At 40.8% G+C, this 18102-nt stretch overlaps 1 protein-coding gene across 3 annotated transcripts in view; it reads left to right on the top strand.

Annotated features, from left to right (window-relative positions):
• Window positions 1-18102, top strand: part of TELO2 (telomere maintenance 2) — an 831249-nt gene that overhangs the window by 345136 nt on the left and 468011 nt on the right. For all 3 annotated transcript variants that reach the window (XM_085628173.1, XM_085628170.1, XM_085628172.1), the window contains one exon: window positions 16305-16441. In XM_085628173.1, the coding sequence (XP_085484299.1) occupies window positions 16305-16441 (137 nt within the window). The remainder of the gene's footprint in view (window positions 1-16304; window positions 16442-18102) is intronic.

The following is an 18102-nucleotide window of genomic DNA, read 5'->3' as shown; positions in this document are numbered from 1 at the left end:
TGCATGGATTGTCACTATATGTTGTGACATTGATGTAGTTCTAGTGGATTGCACAGTTTGCAAAATATTTTTGCAGAATGTTAAAATCAGTAAAGTGTTAAAAAAGATCAATCAAACACAGTAAGTAACTGGTTACAGATCATAAATTAAACAGTCTGTATTTGGGTTTGGACATGTCAGAAGAACTTCGAGTAGCAAATGATGGTGAGGTTTGGGTCATTGGTTAAAGTCTCATTTATTTCATGATGGTGGGGTGGTGTATTCTCAGACACAGTGCCATGTTCCTCATGAGGTTTAGCATCCCATCATTACATGCAGTCTTTTTTTATCACGAGAGCTTCTTTAGTTCTTTTAGTTTGAGAGCTTTCATAGAACCTGTATCTGTGGCAAGCGAAGCACTTACAAGGATCTAGAGCATCAGTTTTTGTGGCCTGAGTTGGAGCCTGAAAGATGTTATGATGACTGAACCCTCTTCCTATTCCCTGTTTCAGTATGCAGCTTTCATCCTCCTTTAACTGAGGCCTCATCTGTAGCATAAACAAGTGCACAAGAGACTGCAAGTTGTGTTCCCTAACAGGGGTCCCTGACCATACTGCCTGGATTGCTATTATTATTTTTATTCTGAAAGAGGCAGGCTTTGTGTAGTATCCTGTTTATGTATTTACCTTGGTACTTTATCTCTAGCTGCTCAGCCAGTGTGAATGTGCTGCGTGGAATGTTGATGAATTTTGGGATGCTTGTGAGGTGAGGGTTGGCAGTTGGAGGATGGGATGAGCAGCAGCAGGCTGCTCCTGATTGGGCTGATTCACAGGAACATAACCACTTGTAACCAAGACTTAATAAATCAACTTTAACTACATCTCGGCTACTGGACTTACTTACCACACATTTGTGGTGAAGATTCAAGTTAACCCTTCGATGCTCATGATGGAATGGTTTCGTCATGAGCATCGGTGCCCCTGTGCTCATGACGGAACCATTCCATCATGAGGCCAGGGGCATGAAATCCCTCTGCTGCAGACAGCAGAGGGATTTCTATTTAACCGCTGTGACCTTGGGAGCTGGGGGAAGAGCTTCCCCAGCTCCCGAGGCGCCCTCCCTGGTCTCTGTGCCATGAAGATCAGCGCGCATGTCACGCTGTCTTCATTGCACAGAAACCAAAACTGAAATGAGCCTTTAGGCTCATTTCAGTTTCACTTTCTATGTGCTCAGGGGGCTATCTCAGCCCCCGGGCATGTAGAAAGACGGTAGAGGTATCATTGGAAAGGGGAGAATCCTCCCTGGAATCCCTCGGGTGTCTAGTTTTCAGAAATGTGTGGGTTTGGTAGGTTTCCCTAGATGGCCGCCGAGCACAGGGCCAAAAACCCAGCTGACCCCCCTTGCAAAACCAGGTTGTTTGGTGATAGGCAATTTTGATGTCGCCTCAATACGTTTTGGGCCCCTGCCTGTCGTGGGTACTTGGGCCTCCCACACGAGTAAGGCACCATTTTTATCGGGAGTCCCGGGGGAACGCTGGGTGGTAGGAAATTTGTGTCAGCCCGGTGATGCCACAACTTTCCCTCATAAAAATGTGTGAAGAAAGTGATTTTTTCAGCTAAAATTGAGGTTTGCAGGGGATTGTGGGTAATGAAACGGTGGGGGATCCACGCAAGCCATACCTCCCTGGAATACCCCGGGTGTCTAGTTTTCAGAAATGTGTGGGTTTGGTAGGTTTCCCTAGGTGCCGGCAGAGCTAGGGTTAAAAAACTACCGCTAGGCACTTTGCCAAAAAAGGGTCAATTTTCACTGTGAAATTGTCGTGTGTCCACGTTGCGTTTTGCGCCGTTTCCTGTCGCGGGCACCAGGCCTACCCATACAAGTGAGGTACCATTTTCTCGGAAGACTTTGAGGAATGCGGGGTGGGTGGAAATTTGTGGATCCACGCAGATTCCAGAACTTTCCACCACACAATTGTTTTGGTTTGCAAGGGATTCTGGGTAACAGAACCTGGTAGAGGCAGTCGAGTCACCCCATCCTGGATTCCCTTGGGTGTCTTGTTTTAAAAAATGTATAGGTTTGCTTGGTTTCCCTACGTGCCGGCAGAGCTAGGGTTCAAAAACGACAGCTAGGCACTTTGCCAAAAAAGGCTAATTTTTCACTGTGAAATTATGGTGTGTCCATGTTGCGTTTTGTGCTGTTTCCTGTCATGGGCATTAGGCCTACCCACACAAGTGAGGTACCATTTTTCTCGGGAGACTTTGGGGGGCGCGGGGTAGGTGGACATTTGTGGATCCATGCAGATTCCAGAACTTTCCACAACAGAAACGTGAGGAAAATGTGTTCTTTTGGACTTTTTTTAGGTTTGCAAGGGATTCTGGGTAACAGAACCTGGTGAGAGCCAGTCAAGTCACCCCATCCTGTGTTCCCCTGGGTGTCCAGTTTTAAAAAATGTATAGGTATGCTAGGTTTCCCTAGGTGTCGGCAGAGCTAGGGTTAAAAAAACTACAGCTAGGCATGTTGCAAAAAAAGGGTAATTTTTCATTGTGAAAATGTGGTGTGTTTCACGTTGCATTTTTAGCCCTTTCCTGGGCACTATACCATTTTTATCAGGAGACTTGGGGTAATTCAGATTTGTAAAGCAACTGTTATTACCTATTGACTTTCAATATATTTCTGCCTTCCAAATGAAAGGCAATATGTAAAAATGAAGTAATTTTGAAAAATGACCGATAATTCTCATGCTAGTATGAGTGTTCCCAATTTTGGAAACGTGCAAATATCTACTGTTTCTAAACTCTATATTTTGTTCCCATTTCAGAATTACATAGGTGTCTTTCATAACAATGTTTCCATGTATACATTTTCCCAGAGTAATTGCTACATACCCGCTACATAATAAAAAATCATTGCAAGTCGCTGCTCAGTTTTTGGCTCTGGGTTCGTCTGGTTCTTGGTGAACCTACAAGTCCTATATATCCCCACAACCAGTAAGGTCCTGCGGATGTAACAGTATATTGCTTTCAAAGAGCTGTCATAATTAGAAGAAGTTACAGGTGAAAACGTTGACACAAAAAGCAGTTTTTTTCAACTAATTTTCAATTTTTCCTTTATTTAACTGTTAGTTTCTATAAAGAAACCTTGAAGAATCTACACAAATGATCCCTTGCTGAATTCAGAATTTTGTCTACTTTTCAGAAATGTATAGCTTTCCAGGATCCATTATTGCTTTCTTACCCATTTCTACCATTAACTGGAAGGAGGTTGAAAGCACAAAAAATGCAAAAATAGGCTATGTCCCAGAAAAATGCCAAAACTGTGTTGGTTTTCTGACAAAAGTCTGTCATTCCCTAAAAGCTGGGAAAATGGTGATTTCAGCCCACAAACCCTTTTTTGATACCATTTGCAGGGAAAAACCCAGACGCTTTCATTTGCAGCACTTATTTCCCATTTTTCCAAAAAAAACAAAATGTAGCTGTATTTTGGCTAATTTCTGGGACCCCTCCAGGGGAATCCACAAACCCTGGCTACCTTTAGAATCCCCATGATGTTGGAAGAAAAGGACGTACATTTGACGTGGATACCTTATGTGGTCAAAAAGTTACAGGGGCCTAAGCGCAAACTACCCCAAATAGCCAAAAAAAAGGCTGAGCACAGGGGGTAAAAAGGCCTAGCAGCGAAGGGGTTAAAGAAACTCTGGGTGCTACAAATTAAGTTACAAAAAGAAGAACTGGTAAAGAAAATTAAGCTAACTAAGAACAAGGAGAGGCACAATGCCCTACAGCCTTCTTGCCCCACCAGTGTCCTTTACAGCGACAGTCCTAGCCAGGGCGTACCTCTTTCTTCACATTCCAGTGTGGTCTTACGTTGAACGGTGTGTAAGTCACCCTGTGCTTCACACTCAGTTTGAATGTGTGTAAGTCACTCTGTGCCACACATCTTGGTTGATGGTATATAAGTCACCCTGTGCCACACATTTTGGTTGACGGTGTACAAGTCACCTCGTGCTAGATGTTTAGTTTCACTGTGTATAAGTCACCCTTTGCTACACGTTTTGGTTTTTACGGTGTGTAAGTCACCCTGTGCTTCACACTCAGTTTGACTGTGTGTAAGTCACCCTGTGCCACACATTTTGGTTGACGGTGTATAAGTCACCTCGTGCTACATGCTTAGTTTCACTGTGTATAAGTCACCCTGTGCTACACGTTTTGGTGAACTGTGTGTAAGTCACCTTGTGCTACATGTTTGAGTTGCTGCCTTTAGGTGAGGTGTGGCTGTTTGGGTTAGTCACCCATTTTAACATGTTTTGTTTGCTGCCCTTACGTATGGGGTGGCTGTATGGGTATGTGTCACCCATTTTTCATGGTTTTCCCTTACCTTCCTTTCACTTAGGAAGTCGGTTGGATATATTTGTTTCCCTGCTGGCTTGTGGTTATGTCACTCACTCTTATCTTTGGGTATGTTAGATCGGGTGTCCTACACCCATTTTCATCAGTGTTTAGGTCGTGACTACGGCCAGTTCATGTCGGGCTATGTCGTGCCTCTTTCATGCCTCTCTGGCCAGTGGGCGTGGTTGGTGGTTCTCATTTGTGCGATTTTTTTTTTTTGTTCAGTTAACATGTTTTTCCGTATGCCAAATTATTTGCTATATTTTATCAAATTTATAGAGGGGGAGTATGTATGATATATTTTATGGTATATTTATATACGCATCTTCTCAGTGTTTGTATATTTTGTTTTCTATGCTTTATCATCTTTTTTTCTTGTCCTTCTGTTCATTGCATCTACTTCATTTTTCTCATGTATATTATTTCCTGTGTTTCTTCTCTGTTTTCCTTAGTGTTTGCTGTGGTTTTCGTTGTACAGCTTTCTGCATTTGTGTACTTTAGCATATTTCTATTTTTATGGTGCTTAATGTTAAAACCTCCTTCAGGTTTGCAGTTTTGTTTTTTGTGTTCTATAAGAGGGGAGGATATCCTCGGTGCAGTCAGTTAGACGCCAACATTCTTCACATGCTGTGGCATTGCCCGGTCCTAGAAGAATACTGGAGCAATGTGACAACCACACTGGTCACCTGCACATCTTGCGCTGTTCCACCGAGATGGGAGGTGCACATATTACACCTGTTAAGCAGGAATAAAAAACACAGGGCTGCTACCGGTTTTCTGGATCTGGGCCGAATTGCAGCAAAACGCTTGATTACCAAGCGATGGAAATCCCCTCTGTCACCTCACACATTAGCCTGGCTCCGATCTCTACTTAACTGAGCTAGGGCGGAGGGAGTGGTATTGCGCAGGAAAGACCTGCTGCGTATCCGTATATTCCCCCTGGCGTCTCAATGGGATACTATGGTGTCAAAGTTACAGGAAATGGTCTCCAACACTGGGGAACCCCAGTAGGAAATCCAGGACTGACACTCAATGCTCACCCTCTCCTGGTTATGGGTGTTGAGTAGTACTGACTTCCAAATAGATAGGGCTCCCTTACATAATCCTGCTGTCACTGGGCCCTGAAGGGGCTTGCTCACTCGGTTACACTAGGCACGGCGGCAGGTCTCACGCGTCTCCCTTACCCCTCCTTGGATTCAGTTGTCCTCATTTTGTTGTACCCTATGTCCACAGTTTGGTTTACGATGCACCATGTATGAAACGTTTACAAGATGTCCAGTGGTCAGTTTTTTTAAACACCGGTACGCCATCTCTGCAGGCGCTGTCCTGAGGCTCCTCTTCGTCTTGGTTGAACAACTCATCTGTCTCTTTTCTCTTATGGACTGGTTCTGGATAATGTATAATTTGCAAGTAACTATCCATTGCATATATGCATTGTTCTGGTTGTATGCTCAAAATATGAAAATAGTTAATAAAAAGATTTAAAAAAATATAAGAGGGGAGGATATGTAGTATTCTGTTTATGTATTTACCTTGGTACTTTATCTCTAGATGCTCAGCCAGTGTGAATGTGCTGTGTGGAATGTTGGTGTGAATACATTAATGGGATATTGGGATGCTTGTGAGGTGAGGGTTGACAGTTGGAGGATAGGCTGAGCAGCAGGCGGGCTGCTCCTGGTGGGGCTGATTCACATGAACGTAACAACTTGTTATAAATGATAAGGTAACCCCCTAATGAATTGATTTGAGGTCAGGGAACAGGGGGAACAAGAAAAAGCCAACTAAACCAAGCAGTATCCCTCTAGACCTAAATTGCTTTACTTATTGTGAGTACACATGGAGATAAATACCACAACTATGTATGCATTTTTTTATCTATTTTATTCATGTTTTATTCATTTTGTAGTTATTTTTTAGTTATTTTTTACTTATTGGATTTATTCTTTACATTGTTATCTCATACAATAAAATTCATCTCTTTTTTGTGAATGAACAAACTCTACACAAATGGTTATGTCTTTTTTGTAAAATGCAAAATCAAAAAAGATTTGATTATTGTCAAAAACATACAAATCTCAACAATGGTTCAAGAGATATCCCCACACCAATCACACCTCTAAAATTACTCCATGCATATCACTTTCATACAACACCTTTCATTCTACACCCCAAAGAAGAGGAACAGAGTGTGCAATGCTCGTCCGAACAAGGGCGAGCCACTAGGTCCTCTGATGTTTTGCTAGACGTTGGGGTGTTTCATACAGGCTGGTCGACGCACGTTTCGGTGGCCTATTTTTCTTCGGATGCCACCTTCCTCAGGACCTGTTGCTACGTGTTTTAATCACGGGCAAGGGTGGGGGCCTGATTGTCTGGAAATTAATAGAATAATGTTACAAAACATATTTTTATGTAATTTTATTTGACCATGTGCATATCCCACAGGAGAATGTACAATTTATCTCCAAAAAGTTAATTCTTTAAGTTCTTTTTAACTGTCAGGCTAGCAATGGCGCTACTGAATTCGTTACCCTCTGAATTGCATTGAGAGTATTATTTAATAAAGAAAAAGAGAAAAAGAGAGACAGAATAGCTAAAGGATAGAAGGAGTATGTGATCTTGGCATCTAATTCTGCCTCTATTCTTATGTGATTCTGAAGAACATTGTCACATACTACAATTGATAGATATGCGGTATAGGATTTGAAACTGACGATCTCTCTATTCATTCCGAATCAGGTAAAAAAGGGAAGAAATAACTTGATCTACCTGTTCTATACCAGTAATCAGGTGACGAAGCCCACTGGTTGTGGTTTTTGATCGTGTAGTTTCCCTTTTTTTAAAAAATCAGCTTTGCTCTGGCTGTTACTGTGAAGAAGAAGAATAATTGGCTAGTCTAGTTATATATAGTGTATCTTTGATACCTGCATACTGGCCCCGTGTGTCACTATCTAGCATGCCTTATATATATACCTTAGTCACGCTGTGTCTGTAGAGTGGAGCCGTAGGTTCACCACGTAATCAGTATTCGGAGTCTTTTGTTGGAGGAGACTGGTTACGTTCGATGCTCATATGGTTAGTTGTTTGCCTGTATTTAGTAATAGAGGCTAAAGGTTATTGCCTCATAAATTGCTAACAATACAAGGTAAACTGGTTTTTGCCGATTTCAGAAGAATCAATCTGTTTGTAATATATAACCTACTTGTTTAGAACATGTCCTAATCTCGTCCTTGCAGTTTGCTCTTAATCCTTTTTTCATCTCAGGTCATAACTGCTGTGGGTGACTGCATCGAGGTCTGTGATCTATCTCATGGCACCCTGACCGGCGATGAAGGAGAAAGAGTGATTAAAGGAGAGTTAGCTAGTATAAGTAACCACGGGGCCGGTTTATGTCAATATATATTCTTTGACTCTACTCTAGTAGCCATTCCCATTGTAGTATTTATGACACTCGAAGAGTTTGTTGTGGAATCTATACCATGCTACTACTACTTTCCCACTAGGGCCTCTCAATGGACGTAAACTAGGAATTAATACCATGTTAGCTCTCCCCCTATTTTAGGTGGTTCCCTCCCAGGCATTAGGAACAGTTCCCTTTTACACACTGCATCTATTGTGGTCCAATTGCCTACTATTTAGAAGGTTAAGGTACCGTTCGCAATGCTAGCTTAGAACAAAGATGTAAAAGGTCTCGCTACAAGGTATCTCACCTGTTGGTTTGTGACGCGTATTGCCCAGCGAAAATTCTTGATGTAGTCCCGCTCCGCAGTAGTCATTAGCGATACTATTGCCTTTGATATATTTTCCTCCCTGTCCACATTCTAAGTAGTTAATGCGGGACACCTGTGGCTCGCTTTGGCGGGCTGCATGACGTTATTCCGTACGTTTCCTGTTCGAAAAGTATTTACGTTAGTATTACCTCCATCTTGGAGTGGTGTTAGACAGATTATACCCTATATAGACTCTATCTGGTCTCCAAGGTGTTACGAAACATTGGTGCAAATGTTTGCCACATTCTACTTGGAAACCAGAACATAATATCTCATCCGCTCATTTATTTGGCATAGAGCCATTATCTTGTATGTCAGTGAGCCCAGAGTGGTTATACTGCTGTATTTTTATCGCGAAATATAACCGCCATTTTGGATAAGGTTAATACTGGTATGCGTGTAATGGGCGGTGTGACTATGTTCATATCGCGAATCATGAGCGCCATTTTGGATAGGGTAAATACCGGTTATGCGTAACGAGTAATTAGACAGTTTGAGGTTATTAGAACGGATTTCTGTACGGAGTGCTGCCACCATCTTACATGCGGCTAATCTTTGTGTACCTAAACTAGGATTAAGCAGATGTGAACATTGAATAAGGTCCACTCGTATACTTAGCCCAAGCTGTGGCGGAGTATATTATCAGACCCAGAAAGGTTATAATACTGTGTACATGTCACGAAGTATGGACATCATTTTGAATACGGTAAGTGTCAATAGTTTGGCTTCTTTTGGTTGTTGAAACAAGAACCTGTGCGGAACGTTGCCGCCATCTTGGATAGAACTAATGTAGATATACTTATGCTAAGGTAGAACGAATAAACAAGGCACAAGTGGTAAATGGTGTGCCAAGCCTGACACATCCTGGATGTAATCTCGCACTATCAACTCTTGTTGTGGATAGTCTTAAGAGACATATATTAACGATAGCATATGATGGCCTCTGGCATGCTAGATAGTGACACACGGGGCCAGTATGCAGGTATCAAAGATACACTATATATAACTAGACTAGCCAATTATTATTATTCTTCACAGTAACAGCCAGAGCAAAGCTGATTTTTTAAAAAAAGGGAAACTACAAGATCAAAAACTACAACCAGTGGGCTTCGTCACCTGATTACTGGTATAGAACAGGTAGATCAAGTTATTTCTCCCCTTTTTTACCTGATTCGGAATGAATAGAGAGATCGTCAGTATCAAATCCTATGCCGCATATCTATCAATTGTAGTATGTGACAATGTTCTTCAGAATCACATAAGAATAGAGGCAGAATTAGATGCCAAGATCACATACTCCTTCTATCCTTTAGCTATTCTGTCTCTCTTTTCTCTTTTTCTTTATTAAATAATACTCTCAATGCAATTCAGAGGGTAACAAATTCAGTAGCGCCATTGCTAGCCTGACAGTTAAAAAGAACTTAAAGAATTAACTTTTTCGAGATAAATTGTACATTCTCCTGTGGGATATGCACATGGTCAAATAAAATTACATAAAAATATGTTTTTTAACATTATTCTATTAATTTCCAGACAATCAGGCCCCCACCCTTGCCCGTGATTAAAACACGTAGCAACAGGTCCTGAGGAAGGTGGCATCCGAAGAAAAATAGGCCACCGAAACGTGCGTCGACCAGCCTGTATGAAACACCCCAACGTCTAGCAAAACATCAGAGGACCTAGTGGCTCGCCCTTGTTCGGACGAGCATTGCACACGCTGTTCCTCTTCTTTGGGTTGTAGTATGAAAGGTGTTGTATGAAAGTGATATGCATGGTGTGATTGGTGTGGGGATATCTCTTGAACCATTGTTGAGATTTGTATGTTTTTGACAATAATCAAATCTTTTTTGATTTTGCATTTTACAAAAAAGACATAACCATTTGTGTAGAGTTTGTTCATTCACAAAAAAGAGATGAATTTTATTGTATGAGATAACAATGTAAAGAATAAATCCAATAAGTAAAAAATAACTAAAAAATAACTACAAAATGAATAAAACATGAATAAAATAGATAAAAAAATGCATACATAGTTGTGGTATTTATCTCCATGTGTACTCACAATAAGTAAAGCAATTTAGGTCTAGAGGGATACTGCTTGGTTTACGTAACAACTTGTTACCAAGACTTAATAAATCAAGTGGAACTACATCTCCGGTACTGGACTTACTACACTATGCTTCATAGATCCTCCTGTGACCCAACATAACAAGGGCAAAAAGAATATCAAAAGGGAGAAGTAAGTGGATGTTAAATGAAGGATTGATTGTTTTTCATAAGAGTGATACCTCTGCCTTAAGGCAGAAAAAGCAACTTCATTAACTGTCTCGCCATTGATACCTCATACCAATGGTCACGTTGTATCCGCCAATGTCTTTTTACTCTCATTATGTATCATTAGAGTTGAATTCATTTAAAGAGCAAAGAGTGGAAGGGAGAAAATGTTTTTGTGCAAAGGCCGGTTGTTTCTTTAGGAGGACACTACTCGTAAGGAAAGTGTGGTGTTCATGATATAAGTGAAGACATGTTTGAGACCGTGAATGGATGGGAAGGAGATAATGTGAATGCTCTTGAATGCAGTGTTAGATTTTTGAGGTTCACTGTTGATGAGTGCGCAGTGAGTGCTGGGAGGCATTATAGGGATCACTACATCACAATGCAGTAACTGCCCACAAATTAGCTTCTTTTTGTTTGCCTTTGATTATGTACAGCACTCCACTGCCTTTTGGTTAAGTTTGAATATAGAAATATCATATATATGTAAATACATACATTTTGGAGGGGGTATGTATTTGGATATGAACTGGGAGTAATCTTTATTTGGAGAAGGAAGAAAAACCTTCAAGAAGTTACTTCATTTTCTCCCATTGATATGTCAGAGGAAGTATTTTGTCACTCTTCTACCATGATGAATTGTTTCCCCTGTCATGCCACCAATGGATGACATGGTGAAATAGGCAGGTAGTCTCTTGTGCGGTGACAGACAGCTAAACAAGCCTTCTTGCCAGGGTGGCAGCTCGCCTGAAAGAAATGTAAAAGTGTGCAGCTGGTTAATCTACAAATATAAAGGATGCTTGGAAGCCTGTTTCGGCTTTAATTGAGGTAATCACTTGAAGCTTCCGGATGACACAAATGTATTCTTTTTCAGTGGTATTGTCAAGGAGTTGCCATCTGAGCTGCCACGTGTGTGCTTGTAAAATACAGTTGTAAAAGAAATTTTTGCTGCATACAGTATGAATATTACTAAAATCTATATTTTGGAAGCACTTTTTTATCTTAAAACATTTTTGCATATTTTGTTGCAACCTCTCATATACTGTGTGTAATGCAAGTTTAAAATAGTGACTTACATATTCATAGTGCTTTCTGTCACAGACTAGGACTTCATAGCACTGAACATACATAAGACACTATTCTCCACTGCACCAACCAGGATTTAATTCTGTAGCTCTCTGGTTACAGACACATCCATCTGCAAGGCATTAACCAATAGAGGTTTCATAATGTACAATTGTGCATTTCCCACTGATTAACTTAGCTTACATTTATTTTTCATTTAAACTGTGCGTTATTTTACATGAAGTTACCTGAAGGTGAAAGAACAAAAAAAGTTGCTGAATATTTTGTTTTTAAGCCATGCCTTTGACCCTGCCCCCAATGCTCACTCACCCCCACCTGCAGCATTATAGTTCCCATACTTTTCTTAAAACACTTCAATCACTGATTATAACATTATTTGTGGTCCACACAACATCTGGACAAAAGGTTATTGCCACAAGGGAATTATAATATTGTTGAGTGCTATGTCTAAGGGTCAGTTCACATGAACTTCATACACACAACATTAGTATAAATAACAAAGTATTCTGTATAGTAAAGATTCAAATAATGTAGGTGTCAAGTCCCAAAGAATGAACCTTTCATAATGACAGGTACTGTGTGATTTCTGCATGATTAAAAACAAAATTGGTAAAAACACCCTTGTGGCAGCAGAGATGATGATTGTGACATGCTATAAACCTTTCAGAGCACTGTTGGGGAATTGGTAAGCAAATCATTAATGAGGATGGCCTAGGTCAAAACCCAAGATAGACTCCTGCTCACTGGATGACCATGCATAAGTGAGTCATATTTGAAGAAATATCCTGGGCAACACCGGGGCTTCTCCTCCTCTTCTGCATCACATCGAGACACAGTGATTTCTTCTGCAAAAAACTTCAAACTAAGGTGGTTAATTTTGTAAGTGATCAGAGAGGAAGGTGATGTTGGGCGACCTGTAATTTGGGGAATAGATTTTTAACCTTTGCTACCATTTATGCCTCAGTAGAGGATGATCCGGCACCATATGAAGAGTTTTTCCAATCCCTAGTACAAACTGTGATTATAGGGGGGGATGATTTCAATTTTCTACCGAATCCAAAAATTGACTCCTCAGCAATTTCTTAAAAAAACAATTAAAACCCAAAACCTGTAGAATTATTCAAAATTATAGGGAAACTCTGGATATAATCGACCCCTGGAGGGCAGTATTTCCGACTAAGATTGCATACAGCTGCTTTTAAAGCAGATTTCGCACCTCCTCTCATTTCTTATATCTAAGACCTTTTTTTTAGTTAGCAGAATATCCTTCCAAATGGATTTTCAGATCATGCTATGCTTATTTTAGAGCTTAAGGTAAAATCTCGGCTCATTCTAAGAGATGGACTTTAAATAGACAATATCTCTAGGAAGAAAATTGGGTATTACTCTGTAAAACAGAGATACAGGAGTTTCTCACTAGAAATCACGGGACTGCTCCCTCCCACATTGCCTAGGATGCTCTGAAGGCATATATTCGGGGCCTGGCTATTGGAAAGGATGCTGAAGGGTCTAGAAAAAGGAAGGAAAAAAAGCAAAATTTGGAACAGGAGGCGCAGAGGTGCTATGATATTTTTCTGAGTAACCCTTCGGCCCCCAATCAACGAAACCTCGATCAGGCCAAACGGGATCTAACAGAAGCTTATTATGTAGCATGTGAAGTATTTCATAGCAACCATAGGCAAAAGGTATATCAAGAGAGCAATTTCACTTGGAGATTCATTGCATGGCAGGCCCGGGGAGCAGGCCGCAAGTAACCGGATTAGTACTTTGAGATGTCCTGTAACTGGCACCCGGAGTGGGGATCCAGCGATTATAGGGGATATAATGCTTCAACATTATAAAAATATTTATGGTCAACCACAACCTATTGATAAGACATCCCTTGACAAGTTTCTCCAGGAACAGGAAATTCCAGGTCTTTGAGAGGCTGATAAAAGTAGAATGAAGCGCCCTTTCTCCAGAGAAGAGCTGGGTTTTGAAACATTTTTAGATGTTGTTTTAGAATATTTTTTGCTAGTTGCTAATTCAATCTTAGAGGGAGGCCCAACTCCGCCATCATTCCAAAAAGGGAATGTAGTTAGTTTTTTAAAAAAAGGGAAAAAACTGCGAAGACCCCAATTCATACCGCCCAATCACACTTTTAAACTCTGACTATAAGATCATTAATAAACTCTTAGCCAATAGATTCAATGCTATAGCCCCGAATTTTATACATTCCGACCAAAACTGGTTTATAGCAGGGAGACAGCTTGGGACTAATACGCATTATCTAGCAGAAACATTGGATTATTTCAAGACCAAGAAAACTCCAGCCTTGGTTCTTCTGTTAGACGCTGAGAAGGCATTTGACCTCATGGTCTAGGAGACTTTATTCCATATCCTCTCCAGTTTTGGTATACCTCCTAAGATCACGGGGTTGATTCAGAGAATCTATCTTAACGCAGAAGCCAATATTATTGTTAATGCCTCCGAGGCAGGACAAATCAGTGTAAAACGAGGGACAAGACAAGGCTGTCCATTACCCCCCCATTTTATTCGCTTTCTTTATTGAACCTTTGGCTATTGCTATTCGAAATAATGCAGATATTCGCATGGGGGAATTAAAATTATATGCAGATACTGTCATGTTTATAATCAAAGGTGATAAGGGGGTCCAAGCAAAAGTCTTCGAGGTTTTTGAGCAGTATGAATTGCTCGGAGGGTATAAAGTCAACAAAAAGAAAACGGAAATAATTCAGTGTGGATGCAAACCCGATGTGCTACATCATGACATTTTGTCCTGTCTAAATTCCAAACCAAAAAGATATTTGGGTTTATTTCTCATCTCAAATCGCTGACTTGTATGATTTAAATTTTGTCCTGCTTCTGCTCAAAGTTCAAGATTTACTGCTTCGGTGTAACTCGCTCCTGCTAACTATTATAGGAAGGGTCTCACTGATTAAGATGTCTGTTCTTCCGCTATTTAATTTTTTATTTTCAGCATCATCTTTTTTTGCCAAAATAGAGTCCATGTTAACATCTTTTCTTTGGGGAAAGACAACTCACCGAATTGCATTAAGTACTTTTTACGAGGAGCTGGAGAATGGTGGGTTAGCTCTCCCTGATCTCAGGTGTTATTATTTTGCATATTTTGCGCAATACATGTCTAGATTTAAGCCCAATTTGAATATAGGACTATTATAGGACTATTCGTAAATTATTTTATGAATTTAATCTGTAAAGAGTATCAAATTCACTGTCCATTAAAAGTTCCGAAATTAGTGCGCTATAAGCGCATGCAGTGGTTCTTTTATAAACGTCAGGACTTTTTTAGAAGATACACAGTTCCAGTTATTAACTCATTAACCCCTCTTTCCAAACTCATTTCAGTATTTGGGGCTAGAGAATCGTCCAAAGTTATTCTAAAGTGGGCTAAGATCGGCTTCCGGAAGATCTCAGATTTTATAGAGATCGATAGGTGGCTGAATTTTACAAAATTGTACAACTAATTCCAAATGATTTTCTTCTTCTCGAGTCATTTAATATTCTTATCGGGTTCCTTAACAATCTGGATCTGTTACAGATTAATGAACGTAAAAACAGGACCTATGCCCTTTTTGTAGAAATTTCAGTCAGGAAACCAGGGGAGTGGAATTTTTTTTAGCCCTCAGAGGGTTCAGATCTCTTAGAGAAAGCAATAATAAAAAGGGAAAACACAAAGGCTTGGAGGTTAATGCGAGTTTGTGGTCCGAATTAAATTAAATTAACTTTACAACGTTAATGGGCGCAAATTGGCCCTGTGTTGGTCAGTGTTTTCGCTGTTTAAATTACCCGATAGCCAATTGGACACATATTATATCACAGTGCCCTTCAATTCAGGGATTCTCGAATGAGATTCTTTGTCATCTTGAGGCTAAATGCTTCATCACGATAGACTACAATAATTGGCTGAAAGTCCTTGGCTATGACCCTTCTTTACATCTCTCTCATAATTTGGTAAATTTCTATATATTGCAACGGAGGTCCCTAGGTCACTCTTGCAAGTCAACAGGACAAAAACATTAACTATGACTTATATGTTGATATTTTCGCATAATGTATTGGACCTAATGTGTTATAGACACCTTAACCAGTTTTAGATCTGGCAGGCTACGTTGCATCTGATTTTTTTGTATGCCAAAACATCAATAGTAGCCTGTAAATCTGCATTACTTTCAGCTTTTACCCAGACTTATATTTTACTACTTGATGTGCACTTTAGTGATTATCTAATTATTGATGAAAGAACATTGTATCTGCTCTCTAATGGTTTGTGCAATCCAATGTTATTCTTTTTTCTTCTGACTATGTAACCTGTTCACAGCTGACTTTTTTATGATCAATATGGCTACTGTGCCAGGTTTTTTTTATTGGCTATTTGTTTTGTGTTTTTTTGATCAATTTGTAAACTTTTGATGGATCTCAATAAAAAAAATATTTATAGAAATATCAACTTTAAAATAGAATTGTGAATTATCACAATTTAAATTAATCTGTTTTTACATGTGAACTAAGGATCTTGAAGATTTTTAATGCTTGGTTGACAGGTGAGATCATCTGGTATATCTCCAGTCGAGCGTCAACTAGCGTGATTCCTTGAGATGTTGTCAGTACAAATCAGTACAAATTGTGAATTAGAAAAAAAAATGATATTGTAATAGAGAGTTCATAAACATCAGTGGCAGGATATCAAGTTGCTTTTTCTTCTTTTTATTATGTCATCATAAGTTAAAGCCAACAGCTTTGGGAACAGTGTCATGGGTATTCATTCTGGCTTAATTCTTTGTTCTCTTAGAGCTTCTGGAAAGCATGATGGCTGGTGTGCAGTGCCACCTAGACAGCAGTGTACCCCAGGTGCGCCGTCTTGGGATGATTGTAGCAGAAAGTATCAGTGCACTTATCAGCACAGATGGGCCCTCCCTTAAATTCGAGGTAAGGCTCTTGAATATCTTGATATGACGTTGTTTGTAGTGCTGTTATGCTGTCTGTTGTGACTGACGGATGCAACCCGACACAATTAATCATGGCTTTGTCTTTGAATGTCTTGCTCTAACCAGTGCTACCTTTCACAATTCTTTTGTACAGGAAAGGTTGTTAGTCAGACTCTACCTAGACTGGGGAAACACATCTTTGGTTGCTGCTTAATTTCACTGTAAGTGTTTTGTTCTGCTCAAGGCAAGAGCAGGGTGTCCTTATTCAGCATTAGTCTCTCAACTTTTTAGATTTGCTAAGCTTTTTGCTGAATTGATTCCCATCTGTCTGTGCTTTGTTTACGGCTGTTAATGAATGTCCCTATTCATAATCATGTAGATGCTGTGTTTTTGTTTATCGCCAGGCTCATGCAGTGGCGGCTGCCAGCTATGGGGACGGTGAGGCTGCCAGCTATGGGGACGGTGAGGCATACCCCCACTGGACATACACAATAACAAACTAGGGCACATATACAGACACTTAGACACAAACACTCACACACAAATGGACATGCACACACACAGCGGCAGTTCCAATGAGGCTGCAGGCTGCAATGTGAAGTCTTGGTACGGGAAAGTCGATGCAGCAGAGGCGATGCGTCGGTTCTGCTTGGGGTTGTGCTGCGCAGCAGAGTAGATGAGTTAGTTCTGCTGGTTCCACAGATGGGCTGGCGGGCATCTTCAGGCCCACTTCTAGGGGTCCAGGACTGGGGTGGCACTACTTGGCAGGGAAGGACTCACAGTTGCAGAGTCCAGTTGCTGGTTACAAGAGACTAGACTTTGGAGCAATTCTGATGGTCCTGGGTACAGGTTGCAGGTCATCCAAAGTGGAACCTTCTTGGACAACTGGAAACATATAGAAATCACAGCGCTCCTGAAAATACTTACAGCAGACCCAAAAGAGCTCCTCACTCCTACCATTCCCATCAAAAGTGCTGGAGTAATCTATCAACAAATAACTCTCCAACACATCGAACAACACCAACCACTAGACATCTTGTAGTCTGGATTCCGCAATCACAAAAGCACGGAAACTGCTCTCATTGCAGCAACTGGAGATATCCGGGCCATCACGGATGAAGGAGAAACCGCCACACTCATACTACTCAACCTCTACGCATCCTTTGACTCTGTCTCCCACAGCACCCTCATCACAAGACTCCACTACTCCTTAATACATGGTTCTTCCTTGAGCTAGCTACCCTCCTTTCTCCCTGATAGGACCCAGCAAATTAGGCACCCGCCCTACACCTCCGAACCCAAGAACCTTATCCGCGGAGTCCCCCATCAATCATCGCAGAGCCTTACCCTATTCAACGCCTACATGGCGCCACTCGCCCATGTCATAAGATCCCGTGGAACCAACATTGTATCCTACGCAGACGACATCCATTCATCCTCTCCCTCCACAACCACATCACCAGGACCAACTTCAACACCTGCATGTCTAACATAGCAAACTGTATGAAACAAAGCTGCCTAAAGCTCAACACAGATAAAACGGAAACCCTGATCTTCAGGAATAAGAGTTCTCCATGGGACTCCTCCTGTTGGCCAATAGGTCTGGGACCTACACCCATTGACCAACGCCAAAACCTCTACATCATCGTGAACAAAAAATCT

This window comes from Triturus cristatus, chromosome 10 (assembly GCF_964204655.1).
Source record: "Triturus cristatus chromosome 10, aTriCri1.1, whole genome shotgun sequence".
In the NCBI taxonomy this organism is placed as follows: domain Eukaryota; kingdom Metazoa; phylum Chordata; class Amphibia; order Caudata; family Salamandridae; genus Triturus; species Triturus cristatus.
This window is presented reverse-complemented; position numbering and strand designations above follow the sequence as displayed.